The 26,512-nt window shown below is 39.5% G+C and overlaps 1 protein-coding gene across 1 annotated transcript in view; it reads right to left on the bottom strand.

Moving 5' to 3' along the window:
- Positions 1 to 26,512, bottom strand: part of DAAM2 (dishevelled associated activator of morphogenesis 2) — a 189,048-nt gene that overhangs the window by 52,308 nt on the left and 110,228 nt on the right. Inside the window, exons 5-12 of the mRNA XM_031045644.2 lie at positions 20,302 to 20,396; positions 13,939 to 14,272; positions 7,406 to 7,516; positions 6,309 to 6,412; positions 4,190 to 4,256; positions 3,152 to 3,269; positions 1,733 to 1,871; positions 322 to 380 (exon numbers count right to left, since the gene is read on the bottom strand). Of these exons, the coding sequence (XP_030901504.1) occupies positions 322 to 380; positions 1,733 to 1,871; positions 3,152 to 3,269; positions 4,190 to 4,256; positions 6,309 to 6,412; positions 7,406 to 7,516; positions 13,939 to 14,272; positions 20,302 to 20,396 (1,027 nt within the window). The remainder of the gene's footprint in view (positions 1 to 321; positions 381 to 1,732; positions 1,872 to 3,151; positions 3,270 to 4,189; positions 4,257 to 6,308; positions 6,413 to 7,405; positions 7,517 to 13,938; positions 14,273 to 20,301; positions 20,397 to 26,512) is intronic.

Here is a 26,512-nt window from a genome sequence, read left to right as displayed (position 1 = left end):
CTGACAAATCTGTCAGTTCAACCAAGGATGTACGAGAGTAAGAAAAAGAAAACAAGAGTCTGTCTTGACAGTGGTCTTCAGTGATCAAAACTGCAATGCCCAAGTTTCACCTGGAGTGTAAAATCAGTTTATGTGTGGATTGAGGGAAGCTCTATCCTATGAAGCACATAAGCTGATCACCATGAGACAAAATTACTGGAGGGAATAAAGCAGGGTTTGTTCACAAAAGGAAAAGTTGTGTCCAGCTCCGCTGCTCTGTGATGGAATTGGCATCAGTCTTCCCTCCTCTTTGGCCTCCCCAAGCACAGAGGACGCACTCACCTTTCCGAAACTTCTCTGCCTGGTCCCTCCACTGCTTGACTTCGTTTTCGTTCACCAGCCTGAAAGATGACATCAGATAGTTTAATCTGGTTCTGAGCTACCCAGGCCAAAAGGCAAGTGGTCACATTGATCAGAAAAAGGCAAACTGGTGAATTTATATATTTAGAAAGGTTCATAAAAGTGGTCAGTCTGGTTCCAGATCCTGATCCTTATTGTAGCCAACAGCTAATATAAATGTGATGGCTTGTTGCTCCAAGTGCTGAAAAGAGATAAACAGATGCCTGGCAAAAAAAATCCTGATACATTCCTGTGTTCAGGTAAGGCCCTCAAAGTGCCAAGTCTACTTATCTTGAAAGAGAGAAGTAATCACTAAAATAATAATAGCTGGTGTGGGTTACAAATTACACTACCCTTAATACAAGACCGTCTTTTTTTCTGCTTTCTGTGGCTCTATTTTTCCTTTCTTATAAGGAGAGAGGATATATATCTATTGGTCAATATATCACTAATAAGGCAATATCTTGAGATATGAGCATTTCACATTACTATTTCTTATTACTGACAGAAACTATGCAGGGCATGCTGGAGATTGATTAGATATGCAGAATGAGGAGTAGCCATAAAAGTAGAAAGGAAAGATCAGGCATGAAGTCTACAGTGAAGTCTGATATCCAGATAGACAGAAAGAGATCAACACCAGTGTATTTTTCCATGACAAGAAATCACTTTTGATTTTGGCTCATTCCTGTAACAGGAGGGACTGTAAGAATTTTAGTACAGGAGAATTTGGTTTCATATGTGGCTTATGTTCTATAAAATGCTCTTTTCAGTGGATAATTCAGAAGGGTAATGGGCCAGGAATTACCTGCAAAGGCATATGGATGGAATAGAGTCCAAAGGTTTGGCTAAAAAAGGACTGAAAACAAGGAAGTTGAAATAAGAGCCAGCTCATGTAGCTAGACTTCCCAAATGATGCATCCTATAGGAAAAAATAATGGTAATGCCCTTAGTCAAGTCTGTGGGTAAGAGCACACAGACATTTCATGAAGAGGTAAAAAAAAAGTGGGGAATGAGATCTAAATAGAGATGGCCACTTACTTTCTTTTTTTTTTTGAATATCAATGAAAGCACTCATCAACATTCTAAATAGAAAAAGGCACATGAGGAAGCCTTGTTATAAAACCATGTGTATTTCTTCTGCTCTTCTAACCAGATTAGTATTTAATAAAAATTAGAAGCCACTAGAAAATACTATCTAGTTAAGATGTCATTCAAAAGCAACTAAAATGCTAACAAGACAATGAGGAGCTGTAAGTTAAAACAAGAAGCTCCTCAGATATTATATTTCCTAAGTACCTGCATATTCATCATATACCTGCAAAACAGAAATAAAAATAATAATGCAGCTTACATTTTAATGATATTTTTGACATTGAAGTTTTCCAATGGAGCTATGTCTGGATCATCTCCTTGCTCATCCTGAAGAACAATTTGTTGGAGTATTCTGTCCAACAGCTGCCATTGCTGGAAGTTTCCTGCATTCTTCTTATCTGCATGGAAAGAGACCAACCCATGAGAACTTTAATTTCTATGCCAAAGTGCACACACCTGCCAACAGACTGGCATTTCTTCCTTTCCACCTTCCATCTCAATCCTGTATGTAGTAGTGTTAGAACACAAAGCCGAATCTCAAGCTGTTGCTAGCAGATTGTTTACAAACCCCTGGCATACGGGAACAACACATAACAGGCATAGGCAACTCCACACCTGATTTGCACATTCAAGCTATACAACCATTTTGACAGATTAACTCAAACTTGCACTTTAAACATCTGTAGAAGAGACTCCTTTGTGATAGCTGTTACTCAGTATTTTCTGAGGCTTATGTTGGGGTTTTTTTTTGGTACCAAGGCAACATTGGGGCTGAGCACTGTAAAAACAGTCAGATGGTTCTACTACATGCTTGGTTATCTGAAGGTCAGTGAAACTCAAATGGCATGAAAAATTTATACAAACATGACCAAAAAGTGCGGAGAGAAAGCAGAGGTTGAACCAAAGGGACTGATTCAATGGAGCCAGAGAAACAAAGTTCATCTAAGCTCCCCCAGTTGCACAGCCTAGACCTTTAGATTCTTTAAAATAGTTTGACTGATCAAGTACAGCTGTAATAAAGATCAGCACCTGATCCCTAACAGGACCAAGGCAGGCAGTTCTTTAGTGATCTCGGTATGCCTTTGCTCAGCTGCTACACTCTGGAAGCATAACTGAATTATTTTATTACAGTTAACAAGAAAATTCCTATCACTTCTTTTGAAAACAAATACCAATATTTTTTTTCAGTTAAGAGTTCAGGAGCCCTCCACTGATGCACTGCCATGAGGCAGAAGCCTGAAGACTTACTGTGGAATTTCCCAGTGACAGAACAGCTTTCAGTACTGCATTGTTTCATCAGAAAAATTCCTCACTGCATTTTGTTAGTATTCAAAATGGTATCTATTTCTGGGAATTCCCTGCTTCACAGCACAAGGGCTCTTTCTTTTTTAAAACTTCTAATTTAAAGTCATTACAAGCTCTGTCAGTGACTAAACTGGAATGCCTTAGCTACTTCATTTTATTTACAAGTGCAGAGAGGTCAAGCTGCTGCTCTAAGTATTGCTACAAAAATCTGCTGGATGGAGTCAGTATAAGATACCATGGCCCTTAGCCACTGCCAAGTTCTGAGTGAAAGACCAGGGTGATGTGTGTTCTGGTATCTCTGACACTGTACCTACACCAAAGCTTCACCTAATTTTTCAACACCCCTTGCTCTGGAAAACTGTTATGTACTCACATGGCATCTGCAAACAGTGCTGGAGGATGGATAACAAATAGGGATAGGCATCTGTGTGCTTCAATCTCTTCTTGATCAACTCAAACATCTGAGAGGCACTTTTTGTATCAATGTGGATCTGAAATAAGAGAAGGTAGTGAAAGAATAAGGGAAAAAACATACATAGTGAAAGCCTGACTGTGAAAGATCTATCAACATAGATGCAGGCAAATTTCCAGCAACTGGATCTCTGCAGAGTCTCCTGCAATGTCCAGCTACAAGTTCCAGTAAGGAGCATATGGGTCTTTGAGACCATCATTGCCATCACCACTCCAGGATGGAAAAGATCCTCAAAGTAAAGGGATAGAAAAGTAGGAGGTAGGCAAAGCCATGAAGAACTGTTCTCCAGCAAGCAAAACATTTGGATTCTAGAATGTGGTGACACAAATAGTAAAAGCTGAGCAGGAAAGGGCTAGTTGCTCTGTACTGTGTATGGCCAGAACTGGTCATGAAGAAAAAGGAAACTAACTATTCTACACCCTACAGCATCTTATTGTTGCTAGAGGTTGTGGAAACCACCCTTGTTTTAGGCTTGTGTTTAAAATCAACCCAATCTAAAATACTGATCCTCTCCCCAGGCTCTGAGGTGATAGTCTTCAGGAGACTTTCCTGTAATCTTGGGAAGAGTATCAGAGAAGAGCCCAAGCTTCACCCATAGTCCTGTAAAGGGGATGTCTGAACCTAGAATGCACCTGGATCATCAGGACCAAGAACATGAGAGCAGGATTGAGAACCTCTGCACTCCTGAACCTTCAGCCAAACAAAAGAAGTCTTTGTCAATGATACTTGGCAGAAGCCCTGTCTGTGATCATTGTTTTCATTATTCACACATCACAAACCCGCTACTTGTTAAATGAGAAACAGTTAAAACAAAAGCACCAGCCACTCTCAGTACCAAAGTCAATCACTGTTTTCAGGGAACACAAAGGGAAGTTGCACTAAGCATGCAAAGTGGATGTTCAGTTTTGGCAAGTTCAGGTACTCCAGAGAAAAACTTACCAGGTCAAACCGCTTGGCAAGTTCCAGGTCATCTTCATTTCTGACCATCTCAAAGAAATCTAAATGCCTAAAAGAAAACAGAAAAACAAACCAAACAAAACCTGCTAATGTTCATAGCACAATTCAGACTGAAACTAAGCACATCACTACAGAAGAAGAAACACCACATTTCCAGTTAGAATACCTGGAAATTAGCAAGCACTTCTCACATGATGTGCATGAGGCAACTCAGAGGGGTCAGTGACAAGCTAAAAGGAATGGCTGGCTGAGTTATACATGCTCTTTAACCCTTGTGCTAGGTTACTGTTTTGAGGTAAGGCTGCTGAAAAACCTAGAACAGTAAAGGGATATCCTATATGTGGTGAATGCTGTGCCTGCAGTGACAATACATTTCTAAAAAGTCCATGCCATACTTGTTCACCAAATGTTAGACCACTAACAAGTTGTTTCTTTCACATGGTGAAGCAGAGATGCATTCAATGGATTAGTTGAACAGCAGAGCTCATAATTGTCTACACTTGCCTACTGATGAGCACAGCAGCATGCCTCTGTGGGATTTGGGGTCCTAGTGAAAGACCATGGCAACTGGATTTCTCTTACACTAAGACTAGAGCACAGAAGCTGATGTGGAGAAAGCCTGTGGCACAGCTCCCTGTATACAGACTTGGCATATAAACTGTGTAATCCAGGCATCTGGGATAGTCCCAGACCACTGTTACCATTCTCATGACTAGCTTGTAAAATCCAAAAGTGCCCCTAAGCACCTCCTAGTTACAGACTGAAGGAACACAGGTTGTCTATAGGACAGATTGTCTTCTTGGTTATTATGTTGTAGATCAAAAGTAACATAGAATCATAGAATAATTAGGGTTGGAAAGGACTTTAAGATCATCTAGTTCCAACCCCCCTGCCATGGGCAGGGACACCTCACACTAAACCATATCATCCAAGGCTTCATCCAACCCACCCTTGAACACTGCCAGGGATGGAGCATTCACTACCTCCCTGGGCAACCCATTCCAGTACCTCACCACCCTAACAGTAAAGAATTTCTTCCTTATATCCAATCTAAACCTCTGCTGTTTAAGTTTCAACCCATTACCCCTTGTCCTATCACTACAGTCCCTAATGAATAGTCCCTCACCAGCATCCCTGTAGGCCCCCTTCAGATACTGGAAGGCTGCTATGAGGTCTCCACGCAGCCTTCTCTTCTCCAGGCTGAACAGCCCCAACTTTCTCAGCCTGTCTTCATACAGGAGGTGCTCCAGTCCCCTGACCATCCTCGTGGCCCTCCTCTGCACTTGTTCTAGCAGTTCCATGTCCTTTTTATGTTGAGGACACCAGAACTGCACACAATACTCCAAGTGGGGTCTCATGAGAGCAGAGTAGAGGGGCAGGATCACCTCCTTTGACCTGCTGGTCATGCTCCTTTTGATGCAGCCCAGGATACGGTTGGCTTTCTGGGCTGTGAGCGCACACTGCTGGCTCATGTGAAGTTTCTTATCGACCAACACTCCTGAGTCCTTCTCCTCAGGGCTGCTCTGAATCTCTTCTCTGCCCAACCTGTAGCTGTGCCTGGGATTGCTCTGACCCAGGTGTTACGTTTTGTGCAGTTACAGGGCTGTTTACTTTTCTCGCTTGCCCCCTTGGCATCTCTACCCCTTTACCCACCTTCTCTCGTAGTTGTGCTAGTGATGCTGTTCCGGAGGTTGTGATACAGCTAGATCACAAAAAAAGACTGAGCTTAAAAGAAAAAACTAGGAAACTCAGAACCTGTGCTTTGACCACACATACCCAGTCTCAGTGAAGTTTCACTACAAGGGAAAAAAAACAAAACCAAAAAACAACAACCATTTTTAATGTTGTTTTTTTTCTGATTGCCATCCCACCTTTGAAGATAAGCAATTGAGGAACTCCTTGCCACAGCCACTGTTAGTTCAGTATGCATGTTTCCTACTTCATCTGCTGACCTTAAGGACAAATCTCCTTTTCTTTAAAGGAAGTCAGATCTTGGAAGTGACAGAAACAGCTTAATGCTTAAATCTGAAACCCAAATGGAGGAGAATTTCTAAGGACTCTTTCATGTGGTCAATAACTGTTCTCAGAAAACATGTCTTACCTGTCCAGTGTGGCATTCTCATGTCCTCTTAGCTTGTCAATGACAGGTTGAATTCCCAGCATTAGAAACTCGTATCGTAGGTGTAATCGGAACTCCAAATTATCCTTAAGAAGTGGGGAAAAATAAGTTACTGGATTTCAAAAGTTTCTAATTAATCACATTATAAAAAAGAAAAATTACTTAAAACATCAGTTCTTCCTTTTTAATATCTTCTATCCTGACACCAAATTCACAGAGTAACTAATTCCAATAAAGTAAAAAAAAACCTAATGCCTTTACAACCATTTCACTTAAAAATACAGTCCTCGCTTACTTACAGTGAGTTCTGCTTACCCAGTCAGAACAGCACACCCCATGCTGTTCCATAGAGAACAGAACTTATTAGCGTTTGTCCTGCTACTCCATTAGAGGTCCACCTGCCACTTACAGATGAAAAGTACTGCATTCTTTCTCCTAGCTTTTATGTTTATTTGTCATAAAATCACCACATACTCTAGCAACTTTAAACTTATTCAGCAGGATGTTACAGGACAGACAGGCACAAACGTAGTGCCAGACAGAGCTCTTCCGGGCTTGTTTGTCTGTTGTGGTTTAACCAAAAAAAGAAAAGCCAGGGTAACAAAAGTAACAATTTTAATGAAACAATATCAGCATAAAATATCCTCCAGACTCAACAGAAAGTCTTGTTAAGAAAAAACAACAAACTATCTTTTCTGAAATTTCTCCCTTTGACATTTTTAAATCTAAATGTTTTGAATATGATTTTGAAACAAAACAAAATTTCAAAACATTTCTGAAGATAAACCAAAGTATTTTCCAAAAGGCTGAAATCAAGAGGTAAATGCTTTGCAGTTCTTGAAATAAAACAACAAAAGACCCTAAAACAATCATTTCAGTAGTTTATGTTTTATTAGAAGAGTCTGGGAATGAAATAATATGGAAGACATTATAAGGCTGATATTAACAATTAAGCATCATTTTCCACAAACTATACCCTCTCAATAACACAAGATATGTGACTTAATCTACTAAATATTTCCAAGGCAAATTAATACAAGCACAACATTTCAGAAGGAATTTCCAGGACAATGACTCACCTCACCAGCACCAGCATTCAGAACAGCATTGATAAAGGACATGATGGCTGTTTTGAGATTTACTTCATCTCGGTATCGCCCCATACTTCGGTCTAGCTCATTCAGCAATGTCTAAAATAGAATAGTAGTCTGTATTAAATGATATAAACTGAATTCTTGCATCATTGTGCATACTGTTCAAGGGATATGCACAGTCTTCTTTTGATTTGCTATATATTTGCAGGGGGCTGGAACTAGATGATCTTAAGGTCCTTGCCAACCCTAACTATTCTGTGACTCTGGTCTAATCTCTAACATACATATAGATATTTTGCCATGATTTTGAGAACATTAGGAGACAAACAAGAAAAAAAAACTAGACAAATACTGTTGGTAGCCTGTGTTTATATGAGCAGATTAATTCCACTTGAATATTTACCATAGAGGTTATATGTAGAAACTGATTAGCCATGAAAGCAACTCTACTTTTAGGTTTCTGCTGATGACAGTGAATCTTCTCTTGAGGGTCTTCTCTGATCAGCTCATAATTCCAAGGGTGACTTTCCTTACTGGAAGAGTAACAAATTTCACTTGATATCTGCCAGTTCAATTGTATGCATCTCTCTCCAGCATTAATAATAAACTCATACATTTGTTTTGCTGACACACTAGAAAAGACAGAATTCTTTTTACTCTTCCCAAGAAGTTTTGGCCATAAAGCGAGAATGAAGACAAAAGTAGCTTTCTAGTGTTCAGCTCAGCAGACCATCTAAATAATATTTAGAAGCTATAATGCTGAGTAAGGAGGTTAATTTTCCTTTAGTCAGTCTTCTCTCCCTAGCTACTGAAAGTGTTCATTCATAGGAAAATCTTTCATGTGATAGTCATCAGTTTCATAGGTCTGGAAAATGGAGATATGTCTCAAGAAATGGGGAATATATCCTCCTGTGCATTACCCAGGGGAAAGAATACTCTCATGGCTTCATGCAAACAATTTGCTTGGTTTTGTGCAAAAGTATTTTGATCTATCATGCACTGCTGCTGACAGCTTTTCTTATATCTGAGCATTGTATGCTCAATACCAAGCAAGCTCTGTTTCATAAACTCTTTTTCTTGCATCTTCTAAGTTGCCCAGCTGCTATTTGCAAATATCCTACTTCTGGTATTTGAACATCCATCACATCTGTGATTTCCCAGTAGTTATATAATGACTAAATACCAGCTCTTCCCCCGTTTTGTTAGAAATGAGTCTTACATAAATACACATGAAATGCCTTACTGGGCCAGACTGATGGCCAGTCCAGTCCAACATTCTATCTCTAACAATAATAGAAGATTATCTAAGTCTTTAAATTCACCAACAAAACTCTGTCTTCTACATGACAAATAAACAGAAGTAAATGATAATTTAATTCTCTTGCTGCCAAATCTGACATTAAAATCCAAAGCACCTGTGTCTTCTTAGAATAATTTAAGTAGCCAACATTACAGAAGCATCAAAACCAAGGATAGCTTTGCTAGTTTTCTTCAGAGGCCTCATTCCTGTCATATATTCTCAGAAACTTTTGGTAACATGCTAGAATCTATGAAACAACATAGCAGATACACTGTCCAGACACAATGAAGGATGCAAAAATTTTCTATCCCCCGTTAGAAGGCTGGATTAGGAGCAGAAAGCAGTGGGGGCCAAATCTGCACTAAGCTAACTGAAGAGCGGCACATCTTCATGCAATTGTTCAGCCTTAGAAGGAAACACTGTAAGTTCGTGCTATTTCCAAAAATCAGAGTCTACACCCACACACAGTGGCTGAACTCCAATATCTCCAACCCTTTGCAAATGGCTGAGGTTCAAGTCTTCACTTGAACATTTCCTGTGAAGATTTCACCACACCTCTTGGCAGCCAGCTCTGTGGCCCAATTGATCTTATGGTTATAAAGGTTTTTCCTACTATTTAAGCAAAACTTTCCTCACTTAATCCCATTATTCCTCATCACTGACATCTAGTAGGGTTTTGTTCAATCTGCAGCAAACCTCAAAAGGCTTTGGTTAAGTGTTGAAGGAAGAAGCAAATCAATTGGGAATACAGGATTTTAATTTGTTCCTTGTTAGCTCCCCTACTACAACTCTAAATTGATCAGATTTCTTCGTACAGATTATGTAGGTACTGAGCATGTTTAACACAAAACAGGCAAGAAGGCTCTGGAAGGCATGCTCCTAATCTCCACCTTTTCAACTGATGATATCAAGCTTCCTTTATTCCTTCACTTCAAGTTTTAAAATTCCTAGTATCATTGAGGAGGAAGAGTTCTACCCAAAGAAGCCCAATTAATATTTATATCAGCAATTTAAATCAGCTCCTTTCAGACAGTATTTAACACCTAGGTTCCCCCAAGACTGAATTTTCTCTCCCCAGGGGTCCCCAGCCAGGTAGGTGTCCTAGATCACAGACTAGGCTGGAAGGGCACTGGAACATCCTGATAAAATTTTCTGGGCCAGTACACAGCATTACAACTTTGTAACATGAGTTTGACTCAAAATGCGGAATGTTACAAAGCACAACGTGTTAGGATTGAGATAACACAATGCCTTCACTCCACAGGAGAAGTGAGGGGAGGCAGCAAGCATAACAATAATCAGAAAGGCGTCAGCTTAGGGAAGAGTAAGATTGTGCCCCTTTCACAAAGGAAACCAGTCATAAATGGGATAATCAGATGCGAATGACAATGGAAATCAGTGATTCTTCTTTCTCATTTTTTTTCTTTTTTTTGTTTGTTTGTTTGTTTTTTGTTGTTTTTTTTTTTTAGAAACCTCCATTTTCACAATAAAAGAACCTGAGAAATTCAAGATAGAGTAACTTTTTGGACGGTCATGCAGTAAATTAGTGATGGAATTACACTAATGTTGGTTTTGTATATATCAGGTGGAAAAGAATCCAAGCAAGGACACCAAAGGCTCATCTTCCTAATTCCACATTCCTGCTTTGAAGGATTATTGTCTGGCTTTCCTATGTTTGCTTTTATTTCTCTTCTGTAAGGAGTAGAGTAGAATTTGTAGGCACAGAAGCATATTTCAAACAAAAATTGAATGAAGAAAAGACAGGTTTTCCAGACTGCCTCAGGAAGAAGACTGAAGGCATGCCTTTATGTTATTGTGGTTTTTGAGTAAAAATGGAATACTGCTCTGGAGAGGACAGTTTTCAAGGAATATCTTAAAAGAGGAACTGAAGACTGCCTGTTGGACATTAAAGTGAGAGTTATTCCAGGCAGAAGGGACAGCATGAAAGAAGGGTCAAAGATTAAAGCAGGAATAGTGATCAGTTCAGGCAAGAAGCTGTGACAAATGGTAGAGAACTGAAATAGCCACAATATATATTCACACACAAACATAATGCATAAACACTAGTTGCAAGTGTAAAGACAAAGATGATCCTGACAGACATGTGAACACACTGATCAGTGGAGACATAGGGTGCAGCTGAGTGCTAAAAGGCATTTGAGTGAAGACTGAAGTCTCAACAAAGAAGGGTAAATTCTGGAGAATCTCGCATAGCATTAAAGTGACTCCTCCCTGAAGTTGAGGATTAGATTGATAATTGCAATCAGTAGATGCAATGCTGACTATATAGAAAAAAAAAAACAGTATTTACATCAACATTTCCACTCAGAGCAAACGATGAAATTTTGTTAAGGAGATATTCCTTCATATTCATAAAAGTTCTATCTATATTTTACATTAACTTCAATTAAAAAAAAAACCAACAAACCAACAGGAACACATCAAAAAGCAAATAAATTTTTTCCAAATAGCAAGAGTTATAGCAAGACAGAGCCAATGCAAGTTTAGCAAGAACCATGTCTGAAGTTTCAGCCTTCTTTCTCTACTAATTCACTGGTTGCTGGGCCCTCTGACTACTTTTGACTAGCTGAGCCAGGTAGCAAGGGTTTTGCTTAGAACGATAACCAGCAATAATTTCTGACATTCAACAAAGCATGCCATGTTTTATGTCACTATGTTAAATACATGATCTCTACATCACTCCACTACACCTGAACACGTGCAAATTCAAAATAACCAGTATTCCAATCTAACGTTTTCAGCAGCAAGTTATGCACTAGTTCCAAGTTTTAGGTGGTTGCCAGTAAATTCTGACCCTCCCTTTTTATAAAGGGGAGTGAAAGCAGAACTGTGCACCCCAAATTATTATTCATCATGATGATATTCCTCTGCAAGAAGTAGAGCAACACATCTGGAACAGTGTTTCTTATATACACCTCCTGATTCCTCAAAGTATGTAGTGCTGGTCACTGCAGATGATATGGGGAGAATGCAACACGTATCTACTGCAATAGGCAAGAGGGGAAAATAAATCCAAACACATAGTATACAAAGTACCAGCTTTCATAGATGAGGAAGGATAAATTGACAGTGAGGTGGCTGAAATGCTGAAGAATATTATCAACCACTGTTGTCAGGAAGGCAACTTAAGGAAAAGTACAATTGCACTGATGTTGTTAGAGGTTAGTGTTATCTATAATTTCTTTATTGGACATTCTGACCAAGGTGAGCTACTACAGTTTCCAGAAAGCCCTACGCTTTTTACTTTCCTTGATAATAAGCTGCAAGACTGATCTGAAGCACAGATGTAGGAGGGCAAAAGGCAAAGAGATATAACAGTCTCTTATCTGACAAGTCCTGGAGCATCAGAGAGTCTTCAACTAAAATGTAAGGAAGACCATGACCACATTTATTTCACCAGCATTTAAAAAATGCTCATCTCTCTGTTAGACAAAAATCCCATTCTATCATCTAGACACAAGTGTTAGAAATTGCACACGAGAACACTTCCCTTCTGCTAAATAGTTTTGGGGTTTGGGTGGGATTTTTTTTTTGTGTGTGTGTGCGTAAGAAAGAAAATAGAGATAGTATTCATTTATCTTTCAATTTTCCCCAATGGAAAGCATTTTGACAAAAACAAGCATTTATGCAAAATACTTACATGAACAGAAGAGCTGGTAAAGATCTGCAAATCATTAAACCAGATTCCTCAAAAGCTTGGTTGTACAAGATCTGTGCATACTTTGCCCAGCAATTAATTACATCAGTTATTCAAACAATTTTAAGCTAATACAAAAAGAGAGAGGGAGAACACCCAAATAGGAGACTCAGTAAACACAGCATCTATGTCCCGTATGAGCTGATTAAGCAGAGTCCCTTCATCAAGAATAAGTTAACACAGTACTAGAAGTATCAGAGCCATGAGTTACCACTGCTTTTTGCTAAGCACTGAGGGTTATCTGCACCTGTCTCTCAGTTATACAAGAATGCCAAATTAATTCAGGAAGGATTCCTTATTTCAGCTAATTTATAGAGAATAAGCTGGTTTAAAAGCTTTCCTTCTCTCTTCCATACATAGTCCACATAAACCTGCACGTCATAACTCTCTACATGGCTTAATTTTCTCCTTCTGCATTGGTCATTCCTATCCTACTCTTGTAACTAGAGAATGGTGAAATTCTTACGATTGCAGCTGCAATCTCTTCACCTTTTAAATTTTACTGTAGTTATTATTTTCTCTTTTGAAAGCTCTTAAGAGCTTTCAACAGAGACTGTAAGCCCCTCTGTGCCCCTTTCTGGAGTCATATATCATATGTGTCATATTTGTATAATGAAGACATGCATCAAATCTGAAGGCATATGCAGCAGTGCACACAGAGGGGTGACCAGCCAATGCCACATATGGGTTAAAACCCAGGCAAGATCTCCTGCACCCCAGTCCCAGGTGTGAGTCACAGTCAGTGGGTGTTGGCTCAACACTACTCTTATCGTTTCAGCTATGAAAGAATGGTAAATTGGTGAGGTTACTCCAAAATTTAGGAACTACAGCTTCATATACAGCAACATATTCTGTTGCATTTTTTTAAAGGTACCCAGTTCACTAGGAAGAGGAATGTTTCTATTAAGTAGCCAGAAGTATCCATAATAGAAGCCTGCCAATGATCTACTGACCTATCTCAAAGACTCTGAGATTGAGTTTCCCTTCTGTGTTCTGAATGGGAGTTATCCGAGCTAACAATTGCTAAGTGGTGACAATTCATAAGTTGATTGCTAAGTGGCAATTGAAGTGCCTCCACTGTATGTTATTTAATCCACTGTCTCCATTATTTAATCAGAAACTTGTTTATTACTAAATCATGGGCTTTAAAACCAAGACAGAGGCTCCTGGAATTCTGTGGCTTTGGCTTCTAGGGCAGAACCAATCATTACCACCCAGAAATGCCATCTGGTTATAGTATGAACAGATTAGCAGCTTTCACTTAACACAGTGAACCCCTGTTTTTTGATAAATTTTAAGTTAGCATTAATGACAAGCAACCAGGTCTTTGAGGGGAAAAAAAATTGCTGATAATTTATTTGAGGAAGTGCATTTCCTAAGACAAAATGAGAAATCTTTGCTTTTTACTACCTGGAAAGTTTGCAATATATGCACTGTAAAAATCACTCGCCACTGAGATTCATCAAACTGGGTATTTCTGGCAAAATATCCTTCTTGTACCTGAAATCTTGTCCTTTCTGCAGCATAGACTTGGTAATGAAGCATGGCTTGCAAGACTTTCTTGTGACCATCTGGTACCAAGCAGACAGCTCCTAGGATCTCCAGCACAGCAATCTTGGTCTTAATGTTCTCAGTCCGTAAACTCTGGGAAATTATGTTGATACTCTCTGGGTGAGCCAGGACATGAGCCCGTCCTTGGGAGTTGTTCATCAGCGCCTTGATACACCCTATAACGGATGTGTGGATACGGCTCTCTGAGGTCTCGTAGTCCATGCTCTTCAGGAAGTTCAGCAAACAGCTCAGGCCATCCAGCTCAATAAACCGGGTCACAAACCTGGGAAAAAACCCCAACCCAACAAACAACCAAACAAACCATAAAAAACAGGAAAAATAAGGAAATCAGACTAGCTAATAATGGTGTGTCACACTTTCAGGGTAATTATATTTTATCACTATGACCCTACTGTTCCATTGCTGTGTTCTTTGCTGCAGTTACCACCGTCACCTGCTGTAATCCACCACAACAGTTGCTGCATTTTCAAGTTGGAAGAGATTCTTTCAAGTTGCTATATCTTACGTATGTACTAATATACACAAGATATATAATCAGCTAAATGACACATCAAAGACTGAATCTATAGTAGGACAGGTTTATTTTGACAACTGACATCGCTAGAGTCCTGTTTCCACTGTATTCTACCATAAAATTTGCCTTTCTTCAGGTTAAGATTATGCAAACTGAGGATGAAAACAAAGCCTTAGAAAAGTTTAAGGTTCAATCATTCATTTAGAGCTCCCAGGCTTACAAATGCGGATACAAAGATACAAACTGGGCTGCAAACAATTTCTCTAGGTCACTTTGTTTACCTCCTGCCTCCCCTAATAGGTCATTCGGGTAGGTGCATTTTTTTAGAATGTGTGAATGAAAAACCATGTGAATTACATTTGAATTTTCAGTCTACAAAAATGCACACCGACAGTAATAAATTCATGAACAGACTCTAAAAAGTATAATGTACATAGAAAGACACCTCAAAGAAATGAAAAGGTTGTTAACAATTGCTACCTGTGTAACAAATTAAAAATATCAAAAATCTATGTCATTGTTTTACCCAGGCCCTCTTCTTCCCTGTTAGATGGTTTGTAATGTACTTTCTGTCTTCTGTCCTTGAGTGAGACGCTGGTGCTAACATGAATCAGTAATGGAAACGCCACAGTGAAAGGCTGAATTTCACTGGTCTCTATTCATGTCTCTGCACCAGCAAGACAAACATGATCCATACTTACACATCTACTGGGAAAATGGTCTTGACATATGTATAGTCTTCTGGTGGTTACATCCCACACCACACAGGAATTTTCAGGGCCTACCTCAAAGTTATGCTCACTGTGCTGATAGATTTGCCAAGTTTCAGCTTGTTTGGGCCAGCAGTTTGACCAGAAATATAGCAAAGCCTGGTGCTTTCAACAAAGTTTCAGTCTGAGGCTTGAGTATTGCTCAAAATTGGATTTCAAAGCGAATATCGGAGTAAGGGAAAGCACATACAGGAACACATGTGCACCAGAAATGAAAACAGGATTTAGTTGAACCCCACTAAGACAATCTTCCAAGTTTCACACAGGTCTGATTACACTTTATTTGGATGCGTCATCTTGTCTCTCTAGCAGATCATAGGAGCAAAAGTCTCTCTGCCTACAGGCCAGAGAGGGGGATCAACATTGTGCACCAGGAATTTGGTAAGTCACTCAAAGCAGTTTGTTATTTAAACCAGTTACAGAAAGATTAAAACTTAGTTCAGTTTCTGTAATGCATTTAGCTGCTAACACGACAAAGACAACTGAAATTAGTACATTCACTGCTAAAAGAGTTGCTGTGAAGGATACATTCAGAGCCAAAATAAGCACAAACTCAACATGTTACCAAACAATGTGATGCCAATGGCTTCTGAGCATTTCTTTACCCCTTGGCCTGAAAAGCAGAGTTACTTTCTGCCTCTACTATGAAGGGACTAATTTAAATTCTCCTACTCCTCCCTCACCTCCAAAATACAGTTCCATGAATATATCCTATACCGTAGCTATTCCTTCCATCTTTTAGGGGATGGAAAAAAAACAAGAAAAAAAGGAGGGTGAAAGTGGCAAAAAGAAAAAGAAAAAACCCAACAACCCAAAAAAGCAGATGTTTTGCTGCTCTTTTCACTTCCAGGGCTGAGGGAAGACTTATGATGGATGCCTTTCTGAAGATATGAAGATCTACTGATGGAAGAAAACTTCCGTAAGAAGCAGCTGAACAACAGTTCCCTTAAACATACTTTTGGATGGAACATCTGGTCTGATGCTAAGACATGCAAGCTACTACAATCTAACCTTCGTGTATTTTAGCCTGCTCTGATGAAAATGTGAAAAAAAATGGCAAATACACAAAAGTCACATTGTCCCAATTAAGTACAATCCCGTACAAAATTCACTGCAGAGCAATTTTTCTAGTTCTGTCTGGGTGAGGTCATTCAAAAAAGGAGGCATGTGCAGGAAAGTGGTGTGTGTCACAGACCTTGATTAATGACATAAGTTAAAACAATGCTGGGATTTTCCTGTACTATTCCTAGTCCGGAGAGCAAACATTAATCTGCATTACTCAATAGGAAGCAAGTCCAACTACCTCCCCATTTCAGCTGACATCAGAAGCAGGAACCAAATGATGATTTTAATCTTTCTTTCTGAAACCACTTGGTTTCCTATTCTCCAGAAAAGCCAGAAATCATGCAAGAGATAAAGAAATGGCAGTAGCAGTTTCTGGGCCAACAGACACACTCAGTACGAGGATTTGCTCAGTGTGGGAAGGTGTGTGCATAAATGTGTGTACAGCAGTGAAAAAGGACGAGTTTAGCTGACAGGCTGAGAGCAACAATCTTCACACTGCTTGGTGTTTGTGTATCTGTATGACTGTAAGCAGGGATGTGTGTGTGTGCGTGTGCATGCACTCATGTGTGAAAGCAAACCCAACCCAAGCACATAAAGTACCTTCTTCCTCACAATATACACATGTATAGCTAACTGACATCCTATACATACTGCATGTTGCAAAGTAAGGTCTTGTTCTAGACTGGAAGGTGTAAAGTTACGCATGTTTGCCAATACATTCTGGCTAACACATCCAAAAGCTCAAGTTTTAAATAAAGCAGGGTGTGTTTTAATAGGTGCCAAACAAGCAAATTAAAGCTTAACTTCACCTCAGACTCTCACTTGACCAGTTTAGCACACTTTAAAAGTCAGGATGTCTCTTAGCCTTTCAAGTTTTAGAGTGCTGATCATAATGGGTTAGCTAGCTCCAGTAACAAACTTTTCATGCAAATGCAGTTGTGGCAGCCTAAGAGGTAATGACCAAATGTAGGGGTGGAAAAGCCTCCCTGAGAGTGTTGATCCAGCTCAGAAAGAAAGATCATATGCCATGGGTGTGCAGAGAGCAGGATTTTCCCACCCTGTTAACAGCCAAGGCTACATTTCCTTGCAGCATCAATTTTTGAATCAGAGGGCATGTATAATCCTGACAACTACTGAATTGCGGACAAATTCAGCATAATGGATTTTGCTTGCTGGATGCATAGATGATCATCTCCAGTATGCACTTAATGCAAGATGGCTAAATCAAACAAAAATAACAGGAGGTAAATCCAAATTAAACAAAAGGAGAAAAGCAGACAGCAAAGGGAGTTAGTGGTGAATCAAACTAAAGGAGGTATTTTTCTGGGGTTCCAAAAACTGATTTTTTTTTTCCAGTCCCTTGTAAGTTTTTACTTTTATTACACTTCTGAACCTTCATTTTGGGGCACTAACATACCAAAAGTAAAGCTTTTCTTTCACTGCTTCTGTCCAACAGTTTGTCATCACATTTGTTTATAGTTATGAGTTCTTACAAACCTAAAAGAAAATGTGTTTCCTTACAAGATGCAGATGTAGGGTTTTATTTCTCTAAGGCTGGGGTTGTTCCTGCATGTTGAGACGTAAACTGGCTTTGTTATTTCAGGGCAGCTCTTAAACACCAGAACAAAATGCACTTGCTCAGAGTGAGTCAACTAGTTGCCCAGGGATGTTTTTATCACCTTTTCTCCAAAGAGAAGAGGAACTTGATTTTGGATTGGTCTGCTTCAATTTTTGTTGCAGTTAGAACTCAGGTGTTGGAGTAGAGGCACAGACTAATACCATTACTCTGCATTTTCTACTAAAAGTGTCATGGTTCTACAGTAAAATAAAACACAGAGCCAAACACATGCATTTTTCTTCTTTTATTTCCTCTAGATTAGAGAATTCAAGCAGAGGATTCTTGGTCAGAGCCCCTGTATACCCTACCATCACAAATGGATTCCAGGCAGCTCACCATGTGTGAATTTAGGTCTCTATTTTCGTCAGAGGCCTGATGAACAGAAGTGGCAAGGACAATAGGATTTGATGTCCAAATTCAACTAGAAAGACTACTATTTTGAAGGCTTGGGTATTGTAGTGCTTATGAGAGGGATTTGATGGAGCTGAGGGCCTCCCTACTGCAACCTTTCCATCAAGAAGAAACTGGCTTGTTGATCAGGCATTGGCACGCAGCCCATTTGGCAGCTAATGAACTGAGTCACTGGAAATTAGTTGAGACATAGTACTTAACTCAAAATTTGGCTTGGCTTAACTATTAAAAAAAAAATAAAAAAAATGAGAACCCCCTAACCATCGCCAGCGATTGAGAAGCGAACACTTTATAGGGCAGCTCATAGATGCTTGTACTGAAGCTAGTTAGGGTTATTATAAACAGATGAAGCAATAGGCTGTTGTTAAGGGGATCCAGCAGAAGCCATACAGGTCTGAGAAAGAAAACCTTGCAAGGCTTTGAGCAAAAGACATTTCTCTTTCTTCTTCTCTGTTGCCTTGCTCTCAATAAGGAGGCTGGGCTGTCCTATTCAAAATGCCAGCAGAACAACCAGTAGTGGCCACCGAAGTGTTTCAACTGAACACAGCAGAGAGGCTTTTGTGCCATGGCTATGCTCAAGGAAAGCTATTGCTTTCACAGAGTAAGCATCAAATCAGCTCCACTTTAATGTAGAGTTGCTACAGCAAGTCTCAGCAGCAAAGGATTTTGTTTTAAGATCCTTGTGTGAGTTGGGAGTTTGGCAGCTTCCATTTTAACATAAAGTCCAGCTGCATTTTACTGTGTTCTCTGATTCAGGACAGTGATAGACAGGATCAAAGAGTCACTTATCCACTTGGGCTATGCCTCCATATAGGCCACTGTTTCTCCTCTTCCACATTAAAAGCACTCACCCTACCCACATGCTAAAGTTACCAAAGCCTGATGAATCTTTATGCCTCAGGAGCATCAGAACCTTGGTTTGTGCACTCTTACAGGCCATCACAACAGGAGGTAAAAAAAAGCTGAGGTTTAAGCTGATGTGTTCTACCTCTCACTTGCTGCAAGGTGAGAAGCTGCATGCAGTTAACTTTTCAGGAAGGGAGGGAAGCACAATCAGCACTTAGCTCTGCAAGAAGTCTCAGAATATATCTTTACTTCAAGTCAAAGTTACTGTAATTCAAATTCTTTGATATAATTTTATCTATATATTTGGTTGGTTAGGTTCCTAATGCTTAGACATCAGTGAAGCTCTCTGAAACTATGACTTCAGTACAGTGTGTATGCAAATGCATTTGACCTATTTTGGCGTAATCAAAGGGATTCAGACACTTTTTGACCAAGTGTGTCCTGAGATCATGTTAACTACAGTTACTGCTTCCGCACAATGCTCTTCTAACTGCTCAATGGAAAAAGTTTCTGTTGGTTAGCTAGCTAACGTTCAGAACTTTGTTCACAGATAAACAAAGATGACCTTACCTTCAAAGACACAGTACACAATAAGTTTCTCTACAGCACAGTTACACATAGAACAGGAAGGATGCCAAACCAGGTGATGTCAGATGGATTAGCTGCTTTGTACCAAACAGTTCACATTACATAAAAATAAGAGGAAGATTGAATTCAAAGTTCAGAGCAGATTTTGCCTAAAGTTAAGTTACATAGGATGTACATGGGATGTTCAGGATGTTCAGACTTCAGATATGAAGTCTGCAATCTGATCTTCATAATCATTACATGTGTTCGTACATATCTGCCACAGATGTGTTTTTTTTGTAGATGACTTTGTGTTTTATTTTCCTGAAGCTACGTACTTCAACATTAGTGTTCCAGTGAGGCAGGTTCAGACCAGGGTCTATAGGGTTCTCTGTGGATTGTCTGAAATATCAGAGAGGCTTGTGTCCTTACTACTCTCTCCTGTGTCACATCTGACCATAGGGAAGCAGTGAATTGTGATGAAAGACAAACAACATTACCTCATAGGCTGAGTCCGCAGAGCTGTCTTCAAGTCCTCAACTATTTTATTTTTCATTTCTGTTTCTTCTTCATCGAAAGCATAGAGAGTCTGCATCTGTTCAGAAAAGAAGATGACAATCAGGAAAGCTCAGGCTGCCTGGAAGCTAAGAGACAAGCCAGGAATTATGAAAAACAACCATCCCATCAACCCATGCAGAGGTGCCTGCTGAGCTCTCACCAGGAAAGCAGTGCCTCAGCTACAAAACTGAATCCAGATGAGGATGCTCATGTGGACTGGCAGCAGTATACTGCTTTGTCACACTGGCCAAACTAGGGTTCTCAGATTACCCCCCCCAAAAAAAGTACTTGCCAGTATTCCATCAGAAAACAGCACCTAATTTGGAACAGTGATCAGCTATGGTGATCTATGGATATGTGAGGCAAAGTCTGTAGGAAGACATAATATCTTTTATCAGACAGACATGGCTGCAGGGATTTGGAAGGAAAACAAAAAAAAGAAAAGAAAAAGAATACTAGACTTGTGTGTCAGATTTCAAAGCATAAAAACTTTTTTCTTCAAGTGACTAAACAGCCTGTAAGTACCTGAAATTACAGTTTGTGTACATACAAGTTTGACTTTCCTTCCCTGTGCTGTCACTTGTTTTAAGATACAGATTTTCCCTATACACTTTGGCCTTGCTAATTAGGAACATTTACTACATAAAATTAGAACATCATAAAATCACTGTTTTTTTATCTATCAAACTGCAGCACACAGACTAGATTAACCCCCATTATAAAGCCAGAGATAATTAGAGTTTGCAGTCAACTGGAACTGAAGATGCTGGGGGTAAACTGGGGTGAGAGATGATGAGTGGAATACATGCAAAAAATACAGTTTTCAAACAATGCCTTTAAAAAAAGCAGTGCATCAGGAAATCAGGGATCCAGATCTCCTCTCAGCACCACTGCAACTTTGTTATGTGAAGAAAGACTCTTCAGTGTCCATCACATATACCATTCAGGCTCACAACTTTAATGTGTGACTGTAGAAAATCAAGACTCAATCCTGGAAATTCTTAGCCTATACAGTGTCTTCTAGTCACTTTAATTGTAAAATACAGAGGTTAAATGACTTTTTTTGGCAGGACTCCCTGGGGATATCACTCAGTGGTGTCTGGAAAACAGCTCTGAACCCCTTCTCAAACGAATAACCCAATTAAACTAGTATCATCTATCAGATATTTGATATTATACATCTTTGTGGTGGAATCTAAGTAGCTACAATTATGGCCCATTACAGCAAAATATTTAAGTCCTTTTTTTACTGTTTAGCAAGCACTAAAGAAAACCTCCCTCTCACTGGAACTTCCTTTAACCCTTCCCCTGCCACCAGCCCGACACCTCACTTCCCTTGGAAGTGCTCCCATGCTGCTTGCTTTTGCAAACTGTGTGGTGCCAACACATGTCGGATCCTGAGGGTGGTCATTTGGCTACATGCCGTTGCAGCCTTATGTTGAACAGCTGGCATGGGGAGATGTGTTTAACTCTAGGGGTCCTCTCTCTGATCCATGCTAAAGTCAAATTCACTCAGTAATAAAGCAAGCTATTTCCTGCCCTAATGGAATGACAGAGTGCTACTGATGGAAAATGAGCTGATGATGTTTTATCTTTTGCCAGCGTCCCCCAACAGCCAGAAACATAAATTGAAATGCTTAAGCCAAGCCATATATGATCCCTTTCTTTGAAAAATAAACAGAAATCCTGAACAAGCATTATGGAATCTCAGTGGCAGAGTCCTGGGGTGTGATATGGGGCTTGGTTTGTATTTTCTTGGGTGACAGCCCATCTGGTCATCTTTCCCTTGGCCCATAAATGCTCCTTTGAAAGGCTCCCCTTCCTCCAATGGCTTAATTTCACCTCTGAGCCATTGTGGGGGGAAAGCAGATGGATAGTAGGAAGGTCCTCAACAGTATTTCGCTCAGAGTGAAAAAGGCCCATTTCCAAAGGAAACAAATACAAATAATCCTGCCTTTACAACAGAGGGTTATTACAGAAAACCATTTTCTTAAGCTGCAGGCAGCCAAGAGCCATTCATTTCTCACTCCTGTGCATGGCCAGGAACTCAAATCCTCTTTGCCCTCTCTAAAGACAGACTGGTCGCGCGTTTGCATTATGAAATAGCTTTCTTGGCAAGAATTATAGAAAACATGACTGTCCCTGGGAGACAGAGGGGAGGGAACTGTCATTGTTTGAGACTGGGTTTCATTAATGTGGCTGACTGATGAATTGCTTTCCTGAACTACAAACTGCACTCGAGGACTAATGTCTGCTGTGCTAGGATGCAGCTAGTTACTAGCACTTAACCAAACACACTAGGGATCGGAAACAAAATAGTGTGAGGGCCTTACCTGGTTCCTAAAGCCCAGTATACATAAGGCTTTTTTTTATTATATTTTAAAAAGACATTTTGCATATTTAAAGTTGTAAATCTGTCACCGGGAAAGCAGATGATCCCGCTGCTTGATTCACCAGCTCAGAGAAACTAATGAATTTATGAAAACAATAATTCACATGGAATTTAATGGGTAAAATTTCAGGTAGTCCAAGAAATTATTTTTTAAAATTTGGTTCCATTTACAATGAAATATTTTAGTTTTATTAAAAGCATAGATTAATTCCCACACCTTATCCTAATGGCTAATCATTCCCCTAAAGTGCTGGGAAGGAAAATATAAGACTATAATGACAGTACATGTGAGAAAGAGAGAGAGAAAAAAAAAAAGAAAAAAAGGAAAAACGAGGCAACAGCTACCATCAGCAATACAGTCTATGATGGGCCTAGTTTTACTTAACAGTCTCACACATATGAAACGAAAAAAAGAAAAAAGCAAATAAAATAAAGAGTGGAAAAGCAAACCAGATGTTCTGATTTCTCATTATAATCCAAGCTCTTTCTTTAAATCTTGTCTAAAATCATAACTAAGTGTTCTCATTACTGAAATCACTTCCAGATCATAAACAAATGCAAGCAAAATTAAGATCAAAATTTGAGGAAAAAATATTGTATTGCATGCTCCTATGATACATCTGGATAATACCTTTTCTTTAACATGTTTCTTCGAAGAAAACAAGACAGTTGAAATTTCAAGGTGCACCACATCTCTAACTACACCAAGACTGAGATAAAAGAATAAGCAATTAATTATAGACTACAAGTAGATGTAATTTTGAAAACCTGAACTTTTAAGCAAATAAGTTTAAAGTAACATAGATGTCACCTAACCCAGATTGAGGAAGAGAATTGCCATCCACCTGTTCAATTCTGCTGAAAAATATACATTTTAACATCTTGTGAAGCTGCTCTGCCCTGAACAAATGCCTTATGAGTCAAGGAAAAGTGCCTGATTACAGCTATATTTATTAATCTTGACCCTTGTTTCATACTCTTGACCAAGCCATTTCTCCAGTAAAGCTGGATCTGCAACTACTGTTCACCTGAAAGCCTCTCTGTGGAAACGCACATGCAGCCAAGCTCACAAAAGTAACACAGTACTGTCAGTTTTCCTCCCCAGTGAAGTGAAGGCTGTGTTTATTTGTGCTGCCAAGCAGACAGTATCATGGGGTGAAGAGGGCAGGAGGAGCACAGGGAGGTTTCTTTACATGTGATTAACAGGGTAGCTGCTTCATTTTTAAGAAAAGAAGTTTTGTGTATTGATGAATCAGCAGAAGATGACAATGACCTTGATAATGGAAATGGTCTCTAACTGTGGGTGTACAACCTGTCCACACTCACCAGTATTATTTATAGCATGTGGACAACAGAGACCTGAGCAAATTTGGAGGCTCCTCTTTCTAAATCAGACATCATTAACAGCTGTCCATTTCTCTTAAAGAACTGGTCAGGAAGACAGTCTACCAATGATCTACGTGTCCACTTCCTTTCAGTCAGGGTACCTGAAGGATTAGACAGTCCCTCCACAGGAATTGCACACTGCTTACTGGTAAAGAGATTCAGCTTTACTGTCATACACTTTTGTGAGAACTGGGTTTAAAAACTACTAAAATCTTAGAAATCACAGCAACAGAAACAATTGTGGGAACAGAACTGTGCTTAAAATGCATGGCTTTTTGAACTGGATGAGGAATCTGTGATTCCTGACATAGTGGTTCCTAACAGTTCCTGAAGTGCTTCCTAACATAGTGGTCTAAGGTTACAAGTAGGGAATGTCAAACATGTCAGGCATCACCACATTCCTCTCAGGCATAACCTATGAGGGACAGATATGATGGGTAACACTGCAGAGGATCTTCTGAGAGAATGATCCTTGAGCTCAAGGGGCTTGGCCTGCTGAAATCCACAGAAAGATGCTTCATGATATCAGCAGGATAAAGGTACCATTTCCATATTATCAGCAGGTAGGAAGAACATTTTTATACCAAGCTAATATATAAAAAAACAGCTTAATATATTAAACAAAAGGTTATAGATGTAAAATCTGCATGTACAAAGATTCTCATGCAGTTAATTCATAGGAGATGCAAAGATTAAATTTTATTAAAAAACAGGATTTAAGGCATTTTAAACTAACACTTTTGTGATTTTTGCTACCACTTCAACTCTAATACTTCTTGCAGTATTTCTAATTAAAATATTGTAATACCTGATAGTACCCAGGAGACAGAAACTGACATAGACTAGACAGTGTCAGGAAGGAACATGAAGCATGTTTTTCTTTCACCACATCTGAGCCAACTAAACTCGGATGCAGTTAAAAAAAAAGTATTTAAAAAAGCTAGCACTAAATTTAGGTCTGAAGTTATAAGGGATCCAAAATAACAGTTTGGAAGGTAAAAATCTCAGAGGTCTAAATAATAATGAATAGAACATGTCTTTTAATGTGTGTTGGAGTTGGTTCTCAGCTGTATTACTCCAATTTTCCACTGATACAATTCCTGTGAAATCAACTCAACCAAGTTTCACCTGCCTAAAAATGAAGCAACTAAGTGCTAAATCAGAAGCATGGGTTTTAACCCCAGTGTGTCTTCTCAACACTTCAAGCATAAGAGTAAATCATGAGGCTTTAAGCCAAATAAAAGGTTACCAATCATCCAGTGCTGAGGCACGCAAACAACATTACTAGGGCTGGTGTTTATTGGTGCTCTTAAAACATGTTTAAAATTAGAAACATAGGCCAAAGTATAGTCTCATTCCATGGAACTGCTCCACATTTACAATAGTGGTATGTACATATTCAATCCAGGTTTACATCAAGATCATTTAAAGAGCAATGCAAAAGTCACTGAAATCACTGGAAAAACTTGTAGTGGATTCAAGATGCCTTGGATCAAATCCTACCAGAAGTATTTGGCTCAGTGAGAATGCAAGGTTTCATACTCATACTTTTCCTTAACGGCTTTTGTAAAGCAAATTTGTTCAGTCAGGAAATAAAAGCATAGTGCCATGCCAGCCACAAAAGCTCAATCTTTTTTCTCAAAACCAGTCCATAAGAAAATCTGTCATGAAAAAATGTGATCATTTTGTTTATTCATGACTAACAGAAGAAAGCAGCTTTTTTTTTTATCCTTTTACAGTGAGTTATAACAACTTGTAAATCTTGATTAACTTTTTTTACTAAGCAAGACATATTTCAACATGAGGGAAGGAATGCCATCCAGAGAGACCTTGACACGCTTGTGGGGTGGGCTGATGCCAACCTCATGAAGTTTAACCATGACAAGTGCAAGGTCCTGCACCTGGGTGGGAGCAATCCCAGGCACAGCTACAGGTTGAGCAAAAAGGAAATTCAGAGCAGCCCTGTGGAGAAGGACTTGGGGGTGTTGGTCAATGAGAAAATGAACATGAGCCAAAAAGCCAAGCATATCCTGGGCTGCATCAAAAGAAGCGTGACCAGCAGGTCAAAGGTGATCCTGCCCCTCTACTCTGCTCTTGTGAGACCACACTTGGAGTATTGTGTGCAGTTCTGGTGTCCTCAACATAAAAAGGACATGGAACTGCTAGAACAAGTGCAGAGGAGGGTCATCAGGATGATCAGGGGACTGGAGCACCTCCTGTATGAAGACAGGCTGAGAAAGTTGGTGCTGTTTAGCCTGGAGAAGAGAAGGCTGCGTGGAGACCTCATAGCAGCCTTCCAGTATCTGAAGGGGGCCTACAGGGATGCTGGGGAGGGACTATTCATTAGAGACTGTAGTGATAGGACAAGGGGTAAT

Source organism: Melopsittacus undulatus, chromosome 3, assembly GCF_012275295.1.
Source record: "Melopsittacus undulatus isolate bMelUnd1 chromosome 3, bMelUnd1.mat.Z, whole genome shotgun sequence".
Taxonomy (NCBI): domain Eukaryota; kingdom Metazoa; phylum Chordata; class Aves; order Psittaciformes; family Psittaculidae; genus Melopsittacus; species Melopsittacus undulatus.
The sequence above is the reverse complement of the archived record's forward strand: the minus strand, read 5'-3'. Positions and strand labels throughout refer to the sequence as shown.